At 49.6% G+C, this 21,932-nt stretch overlaps 1 protein-coding gene and 1 long non-coding RNA gene across 5 annotated transcripts in view; one reads left to right on the forward strand and one right to left on the reverse strand.

Moving 5' to 3' along the window:
- eya2 (EYA transcriptional coactivator and phosphatase 2) overlaps positions 1-21,932 on the forward strand; it is a 36,510-nt gene that overhangs the window by 5,786 nt on the left and 8,792 nt on the right. The window contains exons 1-9 of one of the 4 annotated variants that reach the window (XM_088607621.1): positions 7,590-7,609; positions 10,639-10,787; positions 11,144-11,198; positions 12,443-12,552; positions 13,563-13,679; positions 16,912-16,988; positions 17,604-17,784; positions 17,945-18,084; positions 18,730-18,813. In XM_088607621.1, coding sequence (XP_088463747.1) covers positions 12,450-12,552; positions 13,563-13,679; positions 16,912-16,988; positions 17,604-17,784; positions 17,945-18,084; positions 18,730-18,813 — 702 coding nt within the window. In that variant the 5' untranslated portion in view covers positions 7,590-7,609; positions 10,639-10,787; positions 11,144-11,198; positions 12,443-12,449. Of the gene's footprint in view, positions 1-7,589; positions 7,610-10,638; positions 10,788-11,143; positions 11,199-12,442; positions 12,553-13,562; positions 13,680-16,911; positions 16,989-17,603; positions 17,785-17,944; positions 18,085-18,729; positions 18,814-21,932 lie in introns of those variants that run through there. The other 3 variants (XM_088607623.1, XM_088607620.1, XM_088607622.1) reach the window with 3 other exon arrangements.
- Positions 16,876-20,897, reverse strand: LOC148648323 (uncharacterized). Its single transcript, XR_015926650.1, has 2 exons — positions 19,978-20,897; positions 16,876-18,190 (listed from the first exon to the last, which is right to left on the reverse strand). It is a non-coding gene; the product is annotated as an uncharacterized LOC148648323 (long non-coding RNA).

Consider the following 21,932-nt stretch of genomic DNA (forward strand, 5'->3'; position numbering starts at 1 on the left):
ATGATTGTTATGCAGGATCCAAAAAAAGGATCTGGTTAAGGAGTGAGTGAAAAGAAAGGTGTTGCTATACTTCACAAGTGGAAGAAGGGAGCTTTTAAAATGTGGAAGGTTATTTGTTTTTCTAAAGATGAGATCTACCTTCAAGAAGTGTTCTTGTAATTGATACAGCTGGGGGTTTTTACTCTCGGGGCAGATAAATAAATGGGCCTTCAATTAAGTAAGTCTTGGCTGGTATTGTGGGAGACGGGCTACCAAGCAGAGAGAACCTTTTCTCCTGTCTTCCTGGCTGTAGTCCAGAGGAGAGAGAGCCTGCTCAGGACGGGCTGGGAGACCTTGAGTATGATTCGCTGGAGCAGTTTCTGTGCCACTGTGATCTGATACTCCGAAAAGCCTCTTCTAGCCTTGCTCTTTAGCTAAGGCCAACAAAGCGTTTCTTTTTTTAAACAAAAAAATAACGCACAAAGCCGTACATATTTCTGGCTTGCTTTAGCATACTTTTTTTGCTAGATGCGGTCTTTAAATAACCAGTGATGACTCATAGCTAAGTGAACAGAGCCTTTTGTCAAATGGCTATTTTTTTCTTGTGTCAGTATGCTTGTGGTTGGAGTACAGTTTTTCCTTAATAATTATCATTTTGTGTTACATCCTTTCTACCCCATAATCACGCACTGTTTTTCATTAGTGAGTTTATATGAGCCATGCGTTGCACAGACACGGGCAGTGGGGGACCGGGAAGGTGATGGATCAGTTTTCCCCCCCTCCTGGGGTTGTTTGTTGCAGGGCCAAGGGGTAAATGAGGAATCTGGGGAAGGAGGGGGTGTGAAGTCCTCACCCTAACCTCTGTGCCAAGAGGGCAGGTCTGACAGTCCAGGGAATGACAGCCAGCCAGCCAGCCAGTCAGTCAGTCAGGCAGCTCTGAACACTACCATCGCCCTCGTTTTCTATAACACGATAGGGGTGCATTTGTACTTGATTTCGTAATATAATAATCAACTTTATTTTATATCGCAGCTTGAGAAGTAATTCTCAAGGCGCTTTACAGTTACGGAAAAAACAAGTTAACAAGAAGAAGAGGTAACAAAGCTACACCTAGCACGACTACAAACGGGGGTTCAGAATGCAGAAGAAGATGCAGGGAGCAGGCCCAGAGCCGGTTTAGTAAAAGCCTTTCCCAAGAAAGATTTTCTGCCGTGTAGTGCTTCTGTGCCTTGTGCTTGTCCTTTTGTTAAAAGCAAAGAGGCACATGCCTTGCATTGCCAGTATCATGAATGACATTGAAGGCCCCCTAAACCAGGAGACCCCCCACTCTGTTCCTCGTGGCCTGGAGTCTACTGGTTTCTGCTGCTACCTGAGTGGTTCATTAAACCATTAACCAAATTATTTCTAGTATTGAAGTGCAAAAGCATTCAAATGCAGTGAGTTAAATTAGGGGAACCGTGTAACTGAGAGCTGTGGAGGAACAAAAACCAGCAGAAAAGTAGGCCATCCAGTAGGAATTTGGAGTCTGAAGCCCTGAGCTAAACCGTTGATGCTTGTTATTTTTTCCTATGCTGGTGTCGCCAGTTATTGCCTTCTGGGGCCAAGCCAGAGATGCAGAACTACGTACTAGTCCTCCTTCTCTCATGCTGTTTTATTTGGTAGTGTGGAAGAGGTATAATTTAAAGGGCTCCTGTGTTACTGAGCCTGGCTCTGTAATCCTGATGCTGCAGGCTAGAGATTGCTAGCCAGCTCCGGCCAGGATTTGTTACTGGTTTGAACTGGGATCACTCTGCCAGGGCTGTGTCCTGCCACCTCAGGTGGACATCAGCGAGGGAAGTGGTCATCCTACTGTATGTCTTTGTGGACCCTTGATAGGTGGACCAGCTGTAGGAGCTCTGAGCATACACTGTGAGTCGCAATGTGAAAGACTCAATCACAGACTCCATACGCAGTCCGTATGGAACAAAAAATGATTTGTGTTCGACGGCGATCTGTGTTTTACGTTTTTTGATCATTCTGTGTTTCTATCAGGTGGTAGTTTCCAGAGAGCTAACTATTTTAAGGTGTATATTGGATTTAGGATTTGTATAACGTTCTATGGAGCAGTAGAATAAGAATTCACAGCATGTCTTAAAGTTGATCAGTGGAAGTGTTATTACTTCTTGTCAGAATGCAGAATATCATTGCTTTGGAAAATAACAGGTCCCAGTGGACCTTATAAGATATAAGTGTTGGTACTTATGTCTCTGGCTCTGCTATAAAGTAGTGTTAAATTAAAAATCGAGTGCTCTAAATCGTCCCTTTCCTTGTCCAGTTACATAAGCAGCGAGGGACTTGAAAGTCACTCTAACAGAGCACAGCCCTGTTGCATCAGGCTGGGTGGGGGCAGACCGGGGGCTTACCTTCTAAATCTTGCTGATCACATATTGACTTCTCAGTCAGTCGTTGGTCAATATTATTGATTAGCAGTTTGCGTAAGCAGCAGTGTTGTCATTTTTCGGCAGCTTGTGTGAAACAGAAAAATTGGTCACAAGAGCCTGGAGATCTCTAATTGAGCACCATTGGTCACTGGTCAGTACGGGAGGGGAAACTGCCCAGTTATTTCAGGCACGGGTCTTGTGTCAAGGCTGGGGGTCATCAGAGTGCAGAGATCTGGCTGGGAGCTGCACGCCGTGTGTTGCCCGCAAAGAAACCAGCAGAGGTTAATTCTGTGCTGAAAAGTCGAGAGAAGACACTCGGGGTTTCGGCTGCTGAGCCTCGTGCAGGTGTCAGGTTGCTCGAGAGCCACAAGATTGTCTTCTTTCCGCTTTTGAGAGCGGAATTAGCCGCAGCTCGATCGGTTCGTGCCGGAGGGCTTGTCTTTCCGGGAATGGGCGGCTCTGTGCCTTCAGGTCAGTGGGGCGAGCGGCGGGCTCTGTGGGCCTTTGGGTTTTAAACGCCAAGACCCCCTAGCGACGGCCGCAAGCCGCAGACCCCAGCGTCCTGTCCTGTCCTGTCCTGTCCTGTCCTGTCCTGTCCTGTCCTGTCCGGCGTTCTTCCGCGAGCTGGCGAAAAGCGTGGCGCGGGCGAGGTATCCGGGAGACAATGGCGCCTTTGTGCGGGGAGCGGGCGCGGGGGCGGAGGAGGCAGGGCAGGCCGTGTGGTCCGGCGGAGGTCTGCGCGATAACCGAGGAGGAAACCTGAGGCACTTGTCAGCAAGACCGCTCCACAGAGGTTCTGCACCAGTGAAGCCGAGGGGAACAATACCCCCCCCCCCCCCCGGCTTCCTCCCCTCATGGGACCACTCTGGGAGGCCTGAGGCACTTTCCGAGACCCCCCCCGCGCCCTGTGCTCCATCCCCTTTTATCCTTCCACTTTAGCTCCAGCCTGGATCTGTCAGCTCTTAACAGCAGACAGCAGCTGTCTCCCAGGACGTCCCCGCTCTCTGGTTTTAAAGCCACACGCGCCGTCACGGGCTCCGGTGTCCTGGAACTGCGTCGCATACGCTGTCGGGACCCGAGCAGGGCAAAGCAGCCTTTGTCCAGAATCGTCTTTTTATTGATTTATAGAGCCGTCGCAGAGCGGCGGTGAGGGACGGGGCTGTCTGTCAAGTCCTGGCAAGAGGCCATTCCTGCTGCTCTCCCACAATGCACTGCGGGCCACTCCGAAACCCTGACCCTGGTGTGCTTTGCCAAACCTTCATTTTTACTGGAATAATGAAAGTGGGAGACCGAGCTCACTCAGTGGAGCTGCGGTAAAGAGGAGGGAAGGTCTTCTGTGGAACAGATCTTCTCTGCCCATTGTTAGGGATTGCCAACTGGATTAAATCACTTTTGTGCTGAATGTTCTGGATAACTGGATTTTGTTGAAATACCTGTTTGGGAGCCAAGTTAGGTGGTTACCTGGTACATACAGACCCCTCTGTCTTCTTTGGTCATTCATAACTTCTCCCATGCAACACCTGATTGTTTAGAAAGGCAGTTTAAAAATCCAGGGCACTGAATTTAATCTCTTTCCTGGCTGGCTGTTTCTGTACCTTTTTTTTTATACAGTTGCAGACAAAGGCTAGGATATCATATGCACACAAAAAAAGAGCTTTTAATAACTTTTTGGCACAGAATATTTTCTGATTCTTATAAATACACAATCTATGTATGCAAGTGAAATCAACGCTAACAAAGGGCATTTATTTGGGCTCGGCCCTCCCTCAAACCCAGTGCTAGGTGACGTCTTTTTCCTGGCCAGCGCCTGCCTGTGTCTGCCCAGAGGGAACCAGGTTCGCGGTCTTTCAGCCGGAGAGCGGGGTCGATGGTTTGGTTTCTCCCCAGCAGCAGTCACCTCCACGCTGCTCTGAGGGTTCCGGGTTCTGGATCGTGCGAGTCCAGAAGACGGCTCAGGCTCGCAGTCAGCCCTTTGTCTGAGCATCAGAAAGGAGAGCAGGCCATTCGGCCCAGCTAGAGCTTGTCTCTTGGTAGTTAATTAATCCAAGGACGTTGACCAGCCTTTTCCTGAAAGAAGCTCGGGTATCGGCTTCAACAATATGACCGGGCAGCTTGTTCTGGACTCCCATAACCCTTTGCGTCAAAAAGTGCCTCCTGCTCTCCGTTTTAAGTCCACTTCCACGCAATCTGGGAACAGAAAAAAGGCGCAGGTCCCGCTCTCTGGTCCCCCCCCCCCCCAGCTCACCAGATGTCGTACCTGAGCCCAGACCACCATCTGACAGGAGGGCCCCGGCTGCCCTGTGTCCGTCCACCGGCTCACACATCTGATCACTCCAGCAGAGGGGAGGTCCGTCCACCACCTGTCCCCCTGCCGCTGACCCTCGTCCTGTCTGCAGGGGTGGCGAGGGGTATGTGGGCCTGTGTGCGCCTGTGTGTGGTGGCAGATAAGGGAAGCTATGATCGCGATGCAGAAAGAAAAGTAGAAGGGTTCGATAAGGGCTCTGGTGCCGTTGGAATTAAAAGGGTTTTGTTGTTCTGAAGCCGTGGAGTGTGAACGAAGCCCAGGAGTGATTCCCAGCTAAGGTTTCCCAGCAGAGGGGAGGGTGGGCCAGAGGAAGCTGCACTGCCTCTGATTTTCCTGGCTTCAGTGCTGTGTTTTTGTGCACATCTGTCTTGCTTTTCCACTTGTTGCATCAAATAGGGACAGTTCGTTCTTTAGAAAGTCAGTGAGGACAGCTGTGCGGCCTTCCATTAAAAGCTTTTTTTCCAGGGTGAGCCCTGTTTTGTTTTGTTTTTTAGGTGCTTAGGATTCTTGACTCTGAGCCACTGAACCAGACTGTCCTTTGACGGCTGCTGGGAATCTCTAGGAAAAGCCCAGTTTGACATGTCTTCTGGGTGCGTCTCTATGAGCAAATAAAGTGTGCTCACCGCAGTAAGTCCTGACAAACAGCTGAGGGTGATGGTTCAGTGGAGACAACTTCTATTACAAACGACATTGCATCTTGTCTTCAGTCTGAGAGGGTCACAAATGTTTGTTTGACTTGAAGTACATTTTGGTGAAATTCTGGGCAGTAAATACAGTTTCAGCATACAGAAGCAATCCCAGCAGTCTCAGTGACCTGTGTGAGCTGTTGTCTGGTAGTCTGGGGGATTGGCAGTATGCGTCCCTTGTATTACACGCCAGGAGACCATCTTCAAGGAAATAACCAGTCAAAAATTTTTTCCTTTTGGATTTTGAAACTCAACTGGGAGAAGGTCACACACCCTAGTCTCACCCACGTCCGTTTGCCTGTGTTTAAATATTGCATCTTGCTCAGTCGTTTTTCCGTCTTCCCATGTTCCCTGGCTCACCCCTAAATAAACTGAGGGGGGGTCCCCAGCAACTTTGTTCTTATAGACGTGTTATTGTTTGCCTCAGCCAGGCGAGTTATCCCAATAAAGCACTGTTCTCCATCTTAATAAGAATTTGATTAACTAAATTTGTATCTGCGGTCTCTCTTACATGCACAGAGGAGTTTTTGTCCCGTTGCTCAAAACCTGTGGTTATGCACACGTCACCCATTGATAAAACGGTTCATACTGTATTATGCTATTTCAGGCTGTTGTCATGACCAGAAAATGCCATGAAGCCCTGGACAGACACAGGTTTATTTTGTAGTGTCTCCTTGTACATTTGCTAGAGGGAAAGATGATTGCTTTTGTATTTTCATCTTGAGAATTTAAAGAAATTGGAATGAAACAATTTAGAATTCGTTCTTGAAGAGCAAACAAGTTCTAGTAATCCTGTTGCAGACGTGTCGCATGTCTCGTACCGCCGGCCTTGTTTTTCTGGTGCTGGCAGTAATATCCGTCCAAGTTCGCCACAGGGATATTGCGCCCCAACATCTCCCCGGCTGCCCCCGCCCCCCCACACCTCCCCTACCCCCACAGCTGCTGTTGGCTTTTAATTATGTCTGAAGATGAGTCCCCAAGAAGCACACAAATCAGGCCTGTCCAGAAGGCACCAGCTCCGCAAGCAGGGGACGAGCCAGCCTCTGGCTAATGAAATCCCCGGGCAGTGAGGTAATCGTAGAATATAAATCATCTCACGAGCCCATTACAGCGCCATAATCACTCTCAACATCTGCTGCCATTATACCGTTAGGAGACAGAAAAAAGGGGCTCCACAGCCTGTCTTATTTATGACAGGCTGGGTTCAAAGGCTGCAGGCTCTCTCTGTGGCTATGCAGCGTCCCAGAGGCAGCTCCGTATTCTGCGCACAGGGCCGAGTGGCAAAGCGCAGCGCAGCACAATGAAGTCCTATGTCTGTTCCAAGGCGGATCGTGTTTAATAAGAGCTATTTAAAGGGCAACCGAACACCTCTCCTTACAAGACAGGGCTGTCTGGGCCGGAATTTTGAAATTAACCCTTTTCTTGTCAATTCATTATGAGGCAAATCGAACTGAGCTCAGGAGCAGTGGAGCGGATCTGGCATCTCACCGGCTTGGGGTAGAATTCGTCTTGTTTGCTTGTGCGCTTCAGCCCTCGCGCCGAGATTAATCGGCTTAGTGTGCGCCTCCAGAGCTCCGCAGCGATAAAGGTTCACAGGAGCCTGGGATTTAGGAACAGAAGGAATGATGACACGATTACAAGACGCGTTGTTACCGTGATCCCACACGTTCTGACGGACGTGTTGCTTTGCTGAATCCGGATGCCGTCCGTTTCCCTGATGGAGAAGAGAAAAGCTGTGTGGGGGCTTGGGGGGCTCTACCCAGCGAGGCCAGGAAGCACACCTACGTGAGAGAGGGGGAAATGTGGAATGGAAGCGCTCACACTGACCGGGGGGGGTTCGCTTCTGCAGCGGAGAAGTGCAGAGTGAGACAGGACAGGTTTCCCACAGCATCATCTCACAGGGGCCCGGGGGAGGCGGGGGAGGTGGGTGTGTCCGAGGAGTGAGAGGGGGCGGGGATTGGGGAGGGGGTCACTTCTGTAGTTTGCCCTCCAGGCAGGAAGACCCCCTCCCTCACCCCAGCCACCAGCACTGCTGCTACAGCCTGACTCTCACACACACACACACTCTCTTTAAAGCATGCCAGGTGGGGTTGGATCCATATGCCACTGCTAGCCACCCCAGGGACTCAGTTTCTCCTTGCTTCGCTGCCAGCTGTCATCTGCACGGCCTTCTGCCTCTTCGTTGTCCTCCCTGTGTGCGGAAAGAAATAGCCCTTGAGGTACGTACGGATTTTATGGAGCTGGACCCATTTGGACCGGGTCAAGCCGTCTCCTGCTTGTTCAGTTCGCTTGCCTGTTCGCTCGTTCGTTCCATCGGGTTCATGGGGCCGCGGAGGACGGGCGATAAAGGGTTCAGGTCGCAGGAACTGAATGTTCCCATTTCTGCTGAAACCCCTGGCGGGGAAAAGGAGCCATTTAACTGTGGAAAAGATTATACTGTCAGCAAGGGGTGTTGTGGGATAGAGCCTCAGGTGTGACATCACCCAGCTCATTGAAACAAACAATAGAGCGCTGCTTGCCTTTCTATAGTGATAGCTATACCCAAGCATGGTGTTATGTTCAGTTTGGCTTAAGGGTTTTGGGCAGTTTCTGTATTAGTTGTGATGGGGTTTAAGTTTTTGTTTCCACCTGTTGCCATAGTGAAGAGACTTCTGAGAGAAATGCAGTCAGTCTGAGAGGCAGTGTGCGTGCAGGGCTACCACATTCTGTATCACTGCAGACGACTTCTGTGAAGCTCGATTTTTCAGAGCAGATTTTGCTGTACTTTTTCCTAAAAGCTCCTTCTGGAAGAGTAGTCATATTATTTTTTTGACTGACACATCTGCCAAAGCAGAGTGCGGGCGGGTGTTGTGCCCCAGCAATCTCGAAGAAGCACCGTGCTCAAAGGTACAAGGTCAGTGTCCTGCTCTAGCTATTACCTACAAGCCCAGAGCTCTAGCCACTCCTCCACGATGCCGAACGAAGGAGCCACTCTTGAGGGAAACAAGCGAAATTATATTGATACTGCTTTTCCTTGTATTTGTACACAGTTCATATCTTTGTTTGGCCAGCTCTTTTATCCAAAGCATTAGCACCCATTTATACAGCAGGGTGTTTTACTGGGTTAATTCACCTCAATCAAGAGTACAACAGCAGTGTCTCATCTGGGATTTGAACCCACTACGGTCCAGGGAAGAGCCCTAACCACTGTTCCCCGCTGCTGCCCTAACTGCCTAAGAGTGTAGGAAATGAGCTTGGAGATAAAGAAAGCTTTGCGCAGAGCAAGAACAGCTTTGTCAAAAACACTTAGTTGATCTTTAACACCCCTCCCGGTGTTCGCCACAGCTTCGCGCCTATTGTACTGAGTCCTGCTCTGGTTGAGACATGCTGTTCCCTGCCCAACACGCTTCTCTCACTCTCATTGTGAGCTTTCAGCAGGGCTTTGCCTCAATCAGCTACATCTCTCTGATTGCCCCAGGCTGCCTCATGTTCACACCGTTTCGCTAATTCATACGTATTTGAATTTTTGTCAGGTAATTGTCTAATTAATCTTCATTCAGGACGGGTGACTTGCATTCCTCTGTCTGTCGCAGTCATCTCAGTCATGTTTTCTGTTCGTTCGTTAACAGACACGTTTGTGTTTTTTTTTTCTTACTCTCCGCAGTCTGTTATTTACAGTGAAAACAGTCCGCGTTGTTCTGCGACTTAATGTTTTGTGCCTTAATCCCAGCGTAACAGCTCTTCAAATTCTGACAGGGGGAGGAACATCAGCTTGTGAGAAGACTCCTAGGCTCTGTACTCTCCTCACCAGTAATCCCTCTTTATGACTTTAAAAAAGTTATTCTCTTTGCAGCCTGAAACGTTGGCACGTTCAGAGCACGCAGGTCCTGAATTCTCTTTTCCTTTCTGATCTGCCAGATGCTCACGGTTCCAGCACGCATCTCTGAAAGAATCATTAAGCAGAGAGCATGCTTTGTCCTCTAAAATGAGCCTGGTTAACGTTTGGAGTCATTTTCCTCGTTGAATCGCGCTGAACGATGAAAGACCTGCTCGTGATCAGACTGCGCCTTGCCCGTTACTGGTTTAGTCTGATCGGACTACAGTGTTTAAAGATTTGTTTGGGGAGGGTCTGTAAGGTTGTGGAGTTCAACTTCCCCTGTCCTAGCTCTGTCTGTTCCTCCCCCGGTCAGTGTGTCAGTGTCGGCCTTCTGCCAGCTCGGGTCCGCGGTTCAAGCTGCGGTGTTTGGCCTGGCCAGGCTGAGCTAGCCTGAGGCGAGAGCCGCCTGACCCCTCGGCTCGGGCATCGGGTCGGGTCTGGGCCGGGCCGGGTGGGGGCGGGCGCAGAGAGGAAGAAGGAAGTCAAGTCTGAAAAGCAAACCTCTGCGCCTTTCTAGCAGGGGCTGGATGGGCCGCGGACAATTTATCCAGACAGCTCTGGAGCTCTGTGTGGAGTGTGCAGGGAGGCCCCTCTGCTCGGGCCCCTGCTGCGTAGAGGAGGGCCACGTCAGTTCAGAGACCAGCTCGGCTGTCAGAGGAGAGCGATTCCGTGGCCTCTAGCCCCTTTCCTAGCGCTCTCGCCCAGCCTCTCTCTCGACAGGTGTAAGGAGATGCTAGATCTCGTGATCGCTCACAGTGTGACTGCCGACTCCCACAGCCCTGTTGTTTGGAAGCAAAGTGCCTCGGCGCCCACTCGTCTCTCCCCGGCACCCCATGTGTCCCCAGGTCAGCGGAGCACCCCGATCTCTTTCCCCTCGTCGGCACCTGGAACCCGCTGTTTGGCTTGCCAGCTGTAGGAGCTGGCACAGAGTCACAGACTTGCGCCAAATCGAAATGAAAAAAGTGACGGGCTCTCTCTGTTTTTGTCTGTGCAGGTGACAACCTGTGCTGTGCTTGAAACGTGTTGAACTAGGACAATGCCGAGAGCTGTAAAATGCATCGCCCTTTTTTGGCAAAGCATGTCACCTGACAAGTTTGCACGAACTTTGAGCTGCTATTGTTTTGTAGTTCTGGCGCTAACGACACATTTTTATGTAAACGTCTGTCTCCTGGCCTGCCTCGCACATTCAGGCTTGCCAGCTGTTTACTGATCGCGGTGTGGGTCGTATGTTTGTCGTAGTGGCTTGGGAACGACCACACGCCTCCTCCTCCTTCCCCTCCAGACAGCACAGTTCCTGAGGGCTCTCTTCTCCGGGTGGAGGGCAGACAGGGGGGGCGAGGGACGTGAAATGAAGATAAATACTCTTAATTAATTGTACTTTTTTTTTTTCAGTGAAACTGAAGGAGCCGAGCACGAGCGGATTTTGGAGTCAGTGAAACCAGTTTTGCTACGGAGCCGGGTGAGATTCTAACTGAGGCGTGTGTATGCATTGACCAACACTAACGAAAGCGTGCTCAGAGGAAGAGCACGGTCCAGTTCAGGTGAGCTGAGGGAAAGACGCACCCACCTTTCACTCTCCTCTAGGCCAAGCAAACTGCAAGACCTGTTGTTTAGACTGTTTTCACAATCCTATAGAGCGTATTCACTGAAGGACAAAAACTAACTGCAAAGTTGGTGTCATGTTGAGATGTAAATGTATCTTCTATCTAATAGTTAATTGGAAAAAAATACTTTTTCCAGTAGAGGAATTGTGCCCATTCTGCTTGGATACGTTAGCTAAGCTGTGCTTGGCTCCATGGTGTTTTGAGTCAACAGCTTTAAACAGTGGAAAGCAGAAAGTTTCAGCTTTAAGATGAGCAGAGAGCTGACAGTTTCTTTCTTCCTCCCTCTACCTTAGGTCAGGCCTGGGCCTCCTCACCAGTCTCCGCCCCCTGCCCCGCCCCTCTCTCCAGGTGAGCCTATCAAGACCCTCCCTGCCACTGGCTCTTTGTCTTCACCTCAAGCAATCATCTGTTACTCTCAAGACACAAAGCATTATTCCCCTTCACCCTGACAGTCTCCCTCTCTCCCTCACGGATTACCATGTCATACAGGCTGGTTCATCTGTATTTTAAGTGTGATGTGAACATCTTTGAGCTCAAAAGGGTGTGATGTGGTTTCAGAGATATGGCAATAGTCAGGAAATCTAAGAATGACCCTGGATATAAATAGTCGTAGAGGCTTTTGAAATATGGAAATGTTGCCTTGTACTCCTGGTGTGTATGAACAAGAGGATTTAAGCAAAGTGATGGCTAAACAGTCAGTAGATGGGACAAGTTTAGGGCGGAGCGGTGGCTCTGTGGCTCAGGATCTGCGCCTGTGACTGGAAGGTTGCCGGTTCAAATCCCGCGGCCGGCAGAGGAATCCTACTCCGTTGGGCCCCTGAGCAAGGCTCTTCACCCCAACTGCTCCAGGGGTGCTGTACAATGGCTGACCCTGTGCTCTGACCTCAAGCTTCTCTCCCTGTCTGTGTCTCCGTGGAGAAAAGCTGGGGTATGCGAAAAGATGAATTCCTAATGCAAGAAATTGTATAGGGCTAATAAAGAAACATTATTATTAAGTTTCAGAGCGCACATAGTGAGAGTCACAATCCTTCAGTTTTTCTAGTTCTCTCCCACCTTGAGTGTACAAGACTCTGGCAGAAAATGGATCTTGCCACCCGGTAAGATCGCGCAAGACGACTAACAAGTCTTCACTGGCAGGTCCTCAAGCGTTATAGAGGTTACTGGAGAATGACTTGCTTGTCTGCTTTTCTCCGAGTCTTCAACCAGGCAGGAATTGCAGAGAATTAGGAAACCTGCCAGTCTCCCGGTCACCGCTGGCTCCGAATGTATTAGAACCGTTAAAAAAGGGGAGGACGCCACTTTGGCTGTTTGGAGCTATTAAATCCGAGAATCTCATCCAGCTGTTTCCTGAAATCCAGGGTATCGGCTTCAACAACGTAACTGTGCTGCTCGTTCCACGCTCCCACAACTCTTTGTGCAGTGCGTGCCCCGTCCATGCCGACGAGGCCTGCCGGGTTGGGTTTGTCTGTGCCCCCGAGGGTCTGGAGCATTTTGATATTGTGCGATCGGGGGTGTCGGAGTCGGCTGAGCGGTCGGCGGGCAGTGGCTTTCTAAAACGGCTGCGTTTCGTTTTTTCTCTCTTGTCCTCGCAGCCCGGCCATGGCAGCCTACGGACAGACTCAGTACAGCCCGGCGATCCAACCCCCAGGCCCCTACGCCCCCTACCACCATCACAGCCAGAGCTACGGCATATCATCGTACAGTGAGTGCAGTTTCTGTATTGTGCGCGGTGCGTCTGAGCGCGGGGCTGGACTGTGAGTAAGCTGGGGCTCAGTCAGACGGCTCTACATCTTTTTTCTTTTTTTCTTTTTGTTTTTGCCTCAACAAGAAACATTCACGTGCCATTACTTTGCTTATTTGAAGTGATGCTTTTCAACCCCAAATCTGGGGTCCCCTGTAGGTTCCCAGAGTCTGTCTAGGGGATTCCTGTGGCATAGGGGTTCCCCATAAACTAAGGGGATCCTCACTCTCACACAGAGGATCTGCCCTGATATTGTGATTGCAGTTGGCCTGTTGTACCTTTGCTGTTGAGTTACTAACCATGAGTCTTATTTCTAATGACACATTTATTTATATTGGAAAAACTGATATTTTGGGGTTCTTTCTGAGAGAGACCTCTTGAAAAAGTGATCCAGGAGAGAGAACAAATTTGAGAATTAGTGATTCAAAAATGTACCTCAGAGCTGAGCATAAGTTTCATAATTGCAGAAACCTGGGATTCAGGCTAGAAAAACACTAGCCTACAAGCTGAGCCTGCAGGTGTGAGACCTCAGCAGTGTCCCCAGTGAACACGGGCACATCATGTCGATCCGTCTGATAAGGAGAGTTCAGAAACAACCAGTGCTGACTGAGGCTCTGATGAAAATACCCTCCTGTACCCCTAAACAATAAGCATGCGGATACTGTCTGTCACTACAAACGAACTGTGACATCTAAGCAACAAACGTGTAAATTGGTTTTCTCACAGCAATGCGGCTTTCATTTCATAACAGTACCTTCCATTTGTCAGTCAACAGGCTATAAACCAGAGGGTTGTGTCACATTACCTCAAAACCAAGAACGTTACACCCGGAAAACAATTTCCGCATTGCACTAGTCATTCCGAAACCGGATGTGTAGGAAAAAACATTGCGTCCCGCTTAAGAACCTTCATAGTGTAGTCCGTAGACTTTGTGTCCTTGATCTCTGCTCGTCGTCTCTCCCCGTCTCCAGATATTAAAACAGAAGACAATCTGAGCCACTCGCCCGGGCAGAACAGCCTCCTCACCTACGCTTCTAACTTCAGCAGCACCCCCTCCGGACAGGCCCTGTACAGCTACCCCACGCACGGTCAGTCCCGCCCGTCTCTCCCAGGCGCTCCCACGGACACTGTCCGTCCGCAGGACAGACCGCAGTGGGAAGCGCTCTCCGGAGCACAGGGCTCACGCCCTTTGCTCGATAACCCAGGCGTCTGACCGGGGGAAGTCGAGGGAAATGGCCTCTGCTGCACCCATACTGTTTAGCTGCCTGCCTTCCTGCTGCACATGGTGCCAGTGCTGCTGTCCCAGTTCTGTGATGGTGGAGCTTCCTGTGCGGTGAGCCTTGCTAGGGGCAGATGAAAAGGCCTTTCTGGTCGAGCTGGGGAAGCCAGGAGCGGGGGCTGTCACAGTGAGGGAGTGGCGAGTCCGGCCTACGTTCAGGGCCTCTCAGCAGAAGCACAGATCTGAGGCCCTGTGGGTCACTGTCCCTCTCCGGGGCAGCTGCGGGGCGTTGGCTAGACGGGCTGTGAAGAGCAGCGAGGAGCAGGCTGGCCGTCAGCTGTAGCAAAGTGGCTGATGGCTGAGAAGTCAGGTGAGGACAGGGAGATGAACGTTTTAAGGTCGAGAGGAACTCAGGAGTCCAGGAGAGAGGGTAATGGGGCCGTGTGGTGGCAGTGAAGGGTCTGTGGGCCCTGAAGCTTACAGGTGGCCGTGCAGGCCCTCCTGTGATCTGTAGACCCCCCCCCCCCCACCATCTGCAAAACACACCTGCTCCCCATTAGCTGCGGTCTGGGCCCCTGCTCCTCTCTCTGAGGGTCAGGGGCTCTTCCTCTCGCCGTCGGCATGGCGATGCGGCGGCGGCCGTGCGGCCCGGGGCGGGCTGCGTGCGTGCCTCAGCCCGGCGGCGCCCCCCTGCGCCGCGCGGCTCTCCGAGGCACCGCGAAATCTCGCATTTCTCGCGGGGTGAGAGGTTAAGGGGCGTATCGCGGCGAGAGACAGCGGCTGGGCCGGGGGAGGTTGGGGGGTCTTTCTGTGGAGCGACCCGGAGTGTGACTGGGGGGGCAGGGGTGAGGTCTGGGTTACAGCGGGATCGTGTCCCGTCTGTGGACGGGGCTGGGTGCACAGATACTGGATACTTACAGGACATCTGTGGCTGAGGCAGAAGCAACAAGACTCCTTCAGGTGCCCGATGGAAACTTGATCGACAGGCTGCAATAGCTTCTCATATTGGAGGCCTGCTGAAAAGGTCCTAAATCCGTCCTCACTGGGAACTGAGCCGTGAATCCCAACACAGACATTAAGAAAGTACTGGTCCACTAAAGTAGAAATGCTTTTGTCTTATATAGAAAATGTGTTATAGAAATTGGCCTAATAGAGTTTTTTGACTGGGTAACACAATAATATTTGAATACACTCATATGTATTTGAAAATATTTGGGGCCGGACTGCCCTGGCAGTCTGCTGGAGAAACAAATCGACGCTCAGAAGCAGAAAACGAATACCGTGATCTCTGGAAATTCGCTACTGGCAAGTTCTTTCGTCCAAGAATGCTTTACTGTATTCAGAGACACAGTTGTTTAAGGGGAAGAGCTGGAATCAATCTGGAAAAGCTCTGAAAAGCAGAGCAGTAACAAATGAGCAGGTTGAAGCGAGGAGCCTGGAGGAAGGTATTCCTCTGACAGGTTCAATAACGGTGATGGATGCTCTGTGCTCTGCTGCAGGAATTCCCACCTGTATCGCTGTTTTCATTAATCACAGCACTCGCCCGTCGCTGGAGCTGGATGTGAGGTGGTGTGTGCGTGTTGGGCTGTAACGTGTCATTGTAACGTACTGAAAAACATTCAGGCACACCGAGGCAATGCCAAACGGCTTGTTCTTTACTTGATCCTTATTCCAGCTATATTGGGATCAGCACTGTAGTGGAGCGACTCCAGGCAGAGCAGACTAATGATAAAGGTGCCCCTCTCCTGTTCCTTATGGAAGGGGCCAGAGTGGAGTATCCAGTATCCCGTCAAGCTAACAGCGATTATCTGGGAGGCAAGAGGAAACTGAAGCCTCTGAAGAAACCCATGGTAGACTTCACTGAGAGGGAGCGCGCAAACTTCTCACAGAAGATGCGTTGGCCCAGAATCGGACCCAAAACATGAGCTGTGAGCCACTGTTGTGCCCTGTTTTGCAAGCCCCCATCTGAAATGCATGAAGCTTTGTTTCTCTCATCGAGAGCACAGACTTGTGAGCTACAGATCCACCCATCCACGTTCGCTACCCACTGTAGACCAGGAGCTCAGCGCGGGTCTGATCTCGAGACCTCGCCTTACAGGTTCATGGTGGACCATATATATATAGTTTCACACATAACAGAATTCTGTCATCTAACTCTAGTCAAGTTTACTGACTTTACTATGGTAACATCAAGGTCATTCTGATTTTTTACCTTCCCCAGTCACAGGCCATGACAGGAACTGTGGCTCAGGGACTCTGTGGATTAACTGAACCCTTAATTGGACTGATAATAACCTTTTTTAAAATTTTCTAAGCCCTGTTGGAGATTTGATGGAACCAATATTTAACATGTATCCTAAACTTTTGTGGCAGACGAAAACAATGTGAAACGACGAATTAAATTTTAGTTCAATCAAGCATGCATTAAATACAGAGCCACCAGACTCTGAGGTCCCAGGAAGCAGTTTTTGAAAAGCTCTGCTTTAGGCAGCAAGAATAAACAGTGGTGTCCGATAGAGAAAGTAATGCCCTCTAGTGGCTGGGATGAAAACTGTGTGCCAGCCACAGTTCTATAAAAACAGTGTGTAATAAAATATAAATGTAAATTCAGCAGCTCAGTTTAAAAAAGGCTCTAAAATGATTTGCAGGTAGTTTACATTTAATCATTACTACAGAATTACTATAATTTGAAAGAATATCAGGTGCTCAAAGTCATTGATTCCCCATAGTGCTGCTGCTCCCTGTTAGGTCTGTGTACAGCTCTATTGCAGTATGTGCTTCTCTGCTGTCGTTGGTCGTTAGTCTGGTCACGTACCAAAAGGCCCATCTTAGATTAAAAGCCTCAATGTATACTCCAGCAACCGTTTACTTTAACTTATAGCCTTGGATAAAAATCCTGAGGCAAAAAAAGCACAGTTTCTTATTTGCAAAGAAAAGTTGCAAGTGTGAACGTTTTGTTTTGATCTGGGCCACCCAGGCCAACAAAGCGGATTTGTGTCTCTTGACCTGTCTGTGAGCTAACTTATGGATGAATTCACACACTCAAGTCAAACCATATTAATTTGTTGTTTTTTTTTTATTTTGTTTCAATTATTTTGTAGGCAGCAGTATTTCCTCTGGCATTTTCCAAGGGCCCAATGGGATCTGCAGCTCAACCCCATTTAGCCCCACCCAGCAGGTAAGCTCCTCCTCCTGTCCTGTGATTGGCTCAGTTGTGAGAGGGGCGGAGCCGGTGGGCGGGGGCACTTGGGGCATGTTTCCTTGACATTGGTTTTATAATCTGTCTTCATGAATACATTTAAATATAAATAAAAGAACTGACTGTAAATTAGTTAATGAACTTGTAAATTGTAAATTGATCCATGCGCTGGAAGCCATTTTCTGGGCTCTTTAATCTGTAACCTACCGTGGCTGTGATTTATTTTCAGTTTCAATGTTTGGGGAACAGTAGGTCATCAGACCAATTCAGGATGCAATCCCAAATCAAGCATGGCTTGGTGATGATTGAAAACCACTGTAAATGTTCCAAAAACATCCAGAGGAGGATATTCAAGGCAATGTCCAGTCCTGCATGACTCACACCTTTATTTCAGTTCCAAATCAAGACCAATGCTTCAACTTGGCTTGGTTAAGCAAGTAATTAGTTCAATTGTGCAATGAAGAGGCCAATTATGGTTTTGAGAATTGACGTTGCCAATCAAACATGGGTAAATCCCATAACTTCTTAATACGTTATTTCAGTTGCTGGAGGATGTATTGCTGAGATTGTTTGTTTGCTTTTCATTTTTTGCAGGACTTCACTGCCTACCCCACCTTCAGCCAAAGCCAGTATTCCCCTTACTACAGTTCGCACTACAACGCCCCCTACCTCACAGCCAGTAACGTCAGCCCGTCCGCCATCACCACGGCGATACCCTACCAGCACCCGGAACACCCCCCTGCTGCCACCAATCAGAGCCCAGAGTCACTAGCAGGTGAGAAGGAAGTCCCGCCCTCCAGGGCGCACCATGTGGCCTGTCCTGTCGTCATCCTCTGTCTTCCAGCTCTCTGTTGCTTCGCTGTCCTGCTGTGGACCGTGATTTCCAGAGAATGCAACAAAGCGAACTGAGTTGTTTGTCCGTGTGTGTGTGTCAGGAGAGTACCACCCCCCGCCGAGCCCTCCCACCCCCAGCAAGGAGCTGGATGGGGGTCCCGCTCGGAGACCTTCGGATGGGAAGCTCCGCGGCAGGAAGAGGACCAGCGATCCCGCGCCCCCCCTGGACTCCGATATCGAGGTGAGGTCATGGCCCCACTCGTGCAAGCTCTCCAGACAGAGAGCTGTCCCAGCTCGCTCACTGCTCCCCCTCTGCTCTGGGGCGTTCTGGCCTGAACCAGCCCCCTCTGTTGAAATAAGAGAGGAAAAAAGAAACAGGAAAGGCTGAAGAATAAGCTGTTCTCATTCAAAACCTGAATCTGGCATCAGAGCTATTCTGCACAGGTCCTCTGGGATGTGTGTGAAACATTCGGTTCCGTTCGCTTATATATAATAAATGGAGGAAATGTTTTTAAATGGATGCATAAGTTGTTTTTCTTAATGAATTTCTGTTGCTGGGAAAAGAAACTTCTGACTTCTTAACTTTAATTTTTCATTTTTGGCTGAAAGAGGAATCTTCATTTGCATGGGGATCCAATTTCTGAATAATAATAATTGTAATAATGCTACGAATGCATTTTATTCGAAGGGTGAATCGATTACCATAGACCCTCAGCTGTAAATCTGTCCAAAGGACAGAGCACAAGGGGGATCAATAACTTATTTGTATTGACGGAGTGAGTCGGTGGAAAAGTTAGGCTTTGAACCAGCAACCTCCAGTCTTTCATATTAAACACACCTTTTAATACTGCTGTAATAGAGTATGTGTGTGGTTTCTACTCTGCAGCGCGTGTTTGTGTGGGACCTGGATGAGACCATCATCGTTTTTCACTCCCTGCTCACTGGAACTTTTGCCTCTCGGTTCGGCAAGGTAATTGACCTCATTAAAGTCTTTAATTAATTAATAAATAAATGTTTAGCCCAGTCATGTCCACAGCGGTCAGCTGCCAAGGGCCTGAAGAGCGAAGGGGATTTGGAGTAACAAAGACCACGCTGTGGAGATTTCCTGTGCTGTGATGGGTTTTCCATGGTTTCATGGCCAGCAGCCATGTCGGCCTGCAACTCAAAGCTGGCAGCCCACTGGAGCTCAGCAGGCGTGAGCCTGGTCAGTACCTGGATGGGAGACTCCTGGGAAAAACTAAGGTTGCTGCTGGAAGAGGTGTTAGTGGGGCCAGCAGGGGGCGCTCACCCTGCGGCTCATGTGGGTCCTAATGCCCCAGTATAGTGACGGGGACACTATACTGTAAACAGGCGCCGTCCTTCGGATGAGACGTAAAACCGAGGTCCTGACTCTCTGTGGTCATTAAAAATCCCAGGGCGTTTCTCAAAAAGAGTAGGGGTGTAACCCCCGCGTCCTGGCCAAATTTCCCATTGGCCCTTACCAATCATGGCCTCCTCATAATCCCCATCTCTGAACTGGCTTCATCACTCTGCTCACCTCCCCACTGAGAGCTGGTGTGTGGGGAGTGGACTGGCGCATCATCCAGGTGGGGCTGCACACTGGTGGTGGTGGAGGGGATCCCCATTACCTGTAAAACGCTTTGAGTGGAGTGTCCAGAAAAGCACTATATAAGTGTAAGCAATTATTATTATTATTATTGACGGGTGGCGAGGGGAAGATGCAAAAAGGCTGCTTGTCTTGTTTTGTTCGCAAGAAGTTTCTAAGCAGCCCAGACGCCGATTTTAGTCAGCTGCAGTTTTAGAGCTTTTGTGAACGGGGGGGGGGCCCTCCCAGAGGTGCCAGCAACCCACGTGGTTCCGCTGTCACTCACAGGGCGCCTGGATTTGATTGACAGCTGACGGAGCTCAACGCAGGCTTCGCAGCAGCTGACAGAAGAACAATGGCCCTGTTTCTTTTTCTTGGCTGGGGGAATGTTTTGAATTCCCACGATCCCTTGCTGGTTTCTCCGACAAAATGCAATGCAAATGGATTACAGAGGAACACTGGATTCCTGTGTGAGCGCGATGTGTTCTTTTTTTGTCATTAAGAGGAGAAGGGAGTGGGAGAGATGACATTAGTTGATGTGCCAAATACCTTATTCCTCCCACAAGGTCTTCCTGCTGAACCAGTGAGCTGCGATTTGACACGCTCTGCCATCAAACCACAGACACACAGAAACCATTTATAAAAAAAACAAAAAAAATAAGAGATGAAAAAGGAAACAAAAACAGAAAGCTTCGAGGTGATTTATATAGAGATAATTCAAGCTCTGTTAGGTAAAAAAAAATAATTTGCTTCGCTTTATAACGATTCCAGAGCCTGCCAGACAAGGAACTTTGTTTGTTTTAGTTCGGGTTTCCATTCTTAAAGAAAGAGGATCTCTCTTTTTTTTTTTTTAAAGAAAAAAATCCCAGGTTTTCTCCCCGTGTCCTAGTCTCTCCAGCAGCTCCTCCTGTGAATCCGGAGAGAAACACTGTTGTGGTAAACACGTGCACAGTCTCTCCGGGGTGCGAACGAGAGACAGGAGCAAAAAGGAAGGATCTGGCCTTAAAAGGTGTCCCATTGCACAACCCTTCAAACTCTTGCAGCCCAGTGCGTCCTGCTCTGCTGGCCAGATCTGAGCCCCTTACTGACTGAGTGTCTCGAGACGCTCCTACCGTGCAATCCCAGGATTCCTCCCAACACATCGCGGGTCACCGTGTCAGTCTGCTCTTCCCGGTACCTCCCACCTCCTCTCTGCCCTAAACACAGGGGGAAACGAGCACAAAGGCCTTGGGGAGCAAACCTTTACCGCACCTCACTTTTCAAAATGCCACGCTGTAATTGCTAACCAAGAGCCTCTTTTTTTTTTAAAAAAAAAGACGTTCTGACAGCAGCAAGCTGGGCGTCGCTCATTGGCAGGAGATCCTCGGTAATTATCCTAATTAAACCTGAGCAGCCCCTGTCCTCCTGCCCTCCCCCCGTGTCGTTTTACAAAGCTGCTGTTCTTTCTGGATCACTAGGAGGAGAGCAGGGTTGTCAGCCCCCGAGCACTAATCCTGTTCTCACCTCTGGCTGACACCCACAGCTTGACAGGCTGCCAGCATCCTACCAGGAGCTGCTACCTCACCTGGCACGCAGCTCAAAGCACAGGGCTGTTTACTCTCCTTCCTAAACTGTAGCTACTCCTCTCGGAGGTGTTGTTTTTGCATATTTTTTTTTTTGCTCCTTTCGGGGGGGGGGGAACCCTGCACGCTCAAACCTCAAAACTTTATAAGCAGGGTCATGAAATCCAGAATGATTGACGCGGAGGTAACCAGACTTCCCAAAAGGCAGGTAAACCGGTTCTGTCATTTCAAGACTGTGAGCACTGACAGGAAGACGAAGTGCCCTGTCGCGCTGGCGATTCATGTGTTCTTCAGAAAACGGACACGGCGCTGACCGGGGTCGGTTCTGCCCTCTCAAGGTCATGGGATCGGGGACCTGTGCCTCTCCTCTGTCCAGCTGGGGTGCTTGGGCATGAGTGGTTGAAAAGGCACAGGCTGATCGCGCTTGCTCTGAAAGGTTAACAAGTCCTACACCATGCCATGGACTGGCTGGCGGAGTCCTTGTTGTGCCTCAAGCAGGTGAAAGTTTCAGGACTGTAAGTGCCGCAGTCTCGGCGTGAGCATGAGTTACACAGTGAGGGCCGGCCTCGCTGTGTTAAAGTCATGAAGGCCATTTTGCTTCTTGGGCTGATAGCTGCCTGCAGGTAAACGCACGCTGTCAAGGTACTTTTTGAAGGATCTCTGTGAAGGGGATTCCACCGTGTACCTGTTTCAAATTTCAAAAAAAGCCTTCTGTGTTCAAGTTGAAGTTTGTGGATACATCTTTGCAATTCAGAAAATCCTCAGGATTTGACACATTGGTGTAAGTCTTCAGTGTGGAACAGAATTCTGTTGCATTCAGTACCCACAACTCCACCGATTAACCTTTAAGTTGCCTCCTGACTGGCCTGTTTTTCCCCTCTGCTGGCTGATTGTAGAAATGCAAGTTGTTTGAGACGGGGAATTTCACTCACTGTAATAATG

The sequence above is a fragment of the Lepisosteus platostomus genome, chromosome 15 (assembly GCF_059453375.1).
Source record: "Lepisosteus platostomus isolate fLepPlt1 chromosome 15, fLepPlt1.hap1, whole genome shotgun sequence".
Classification (NCBI taxonomy): domain Eukaryota; kingdom Metazoa; phylum Chordata; class Actinopteri; order Semionotiformes; family Lepisosteidae; genus Lepisosteus; species Lepisosteus platostomus.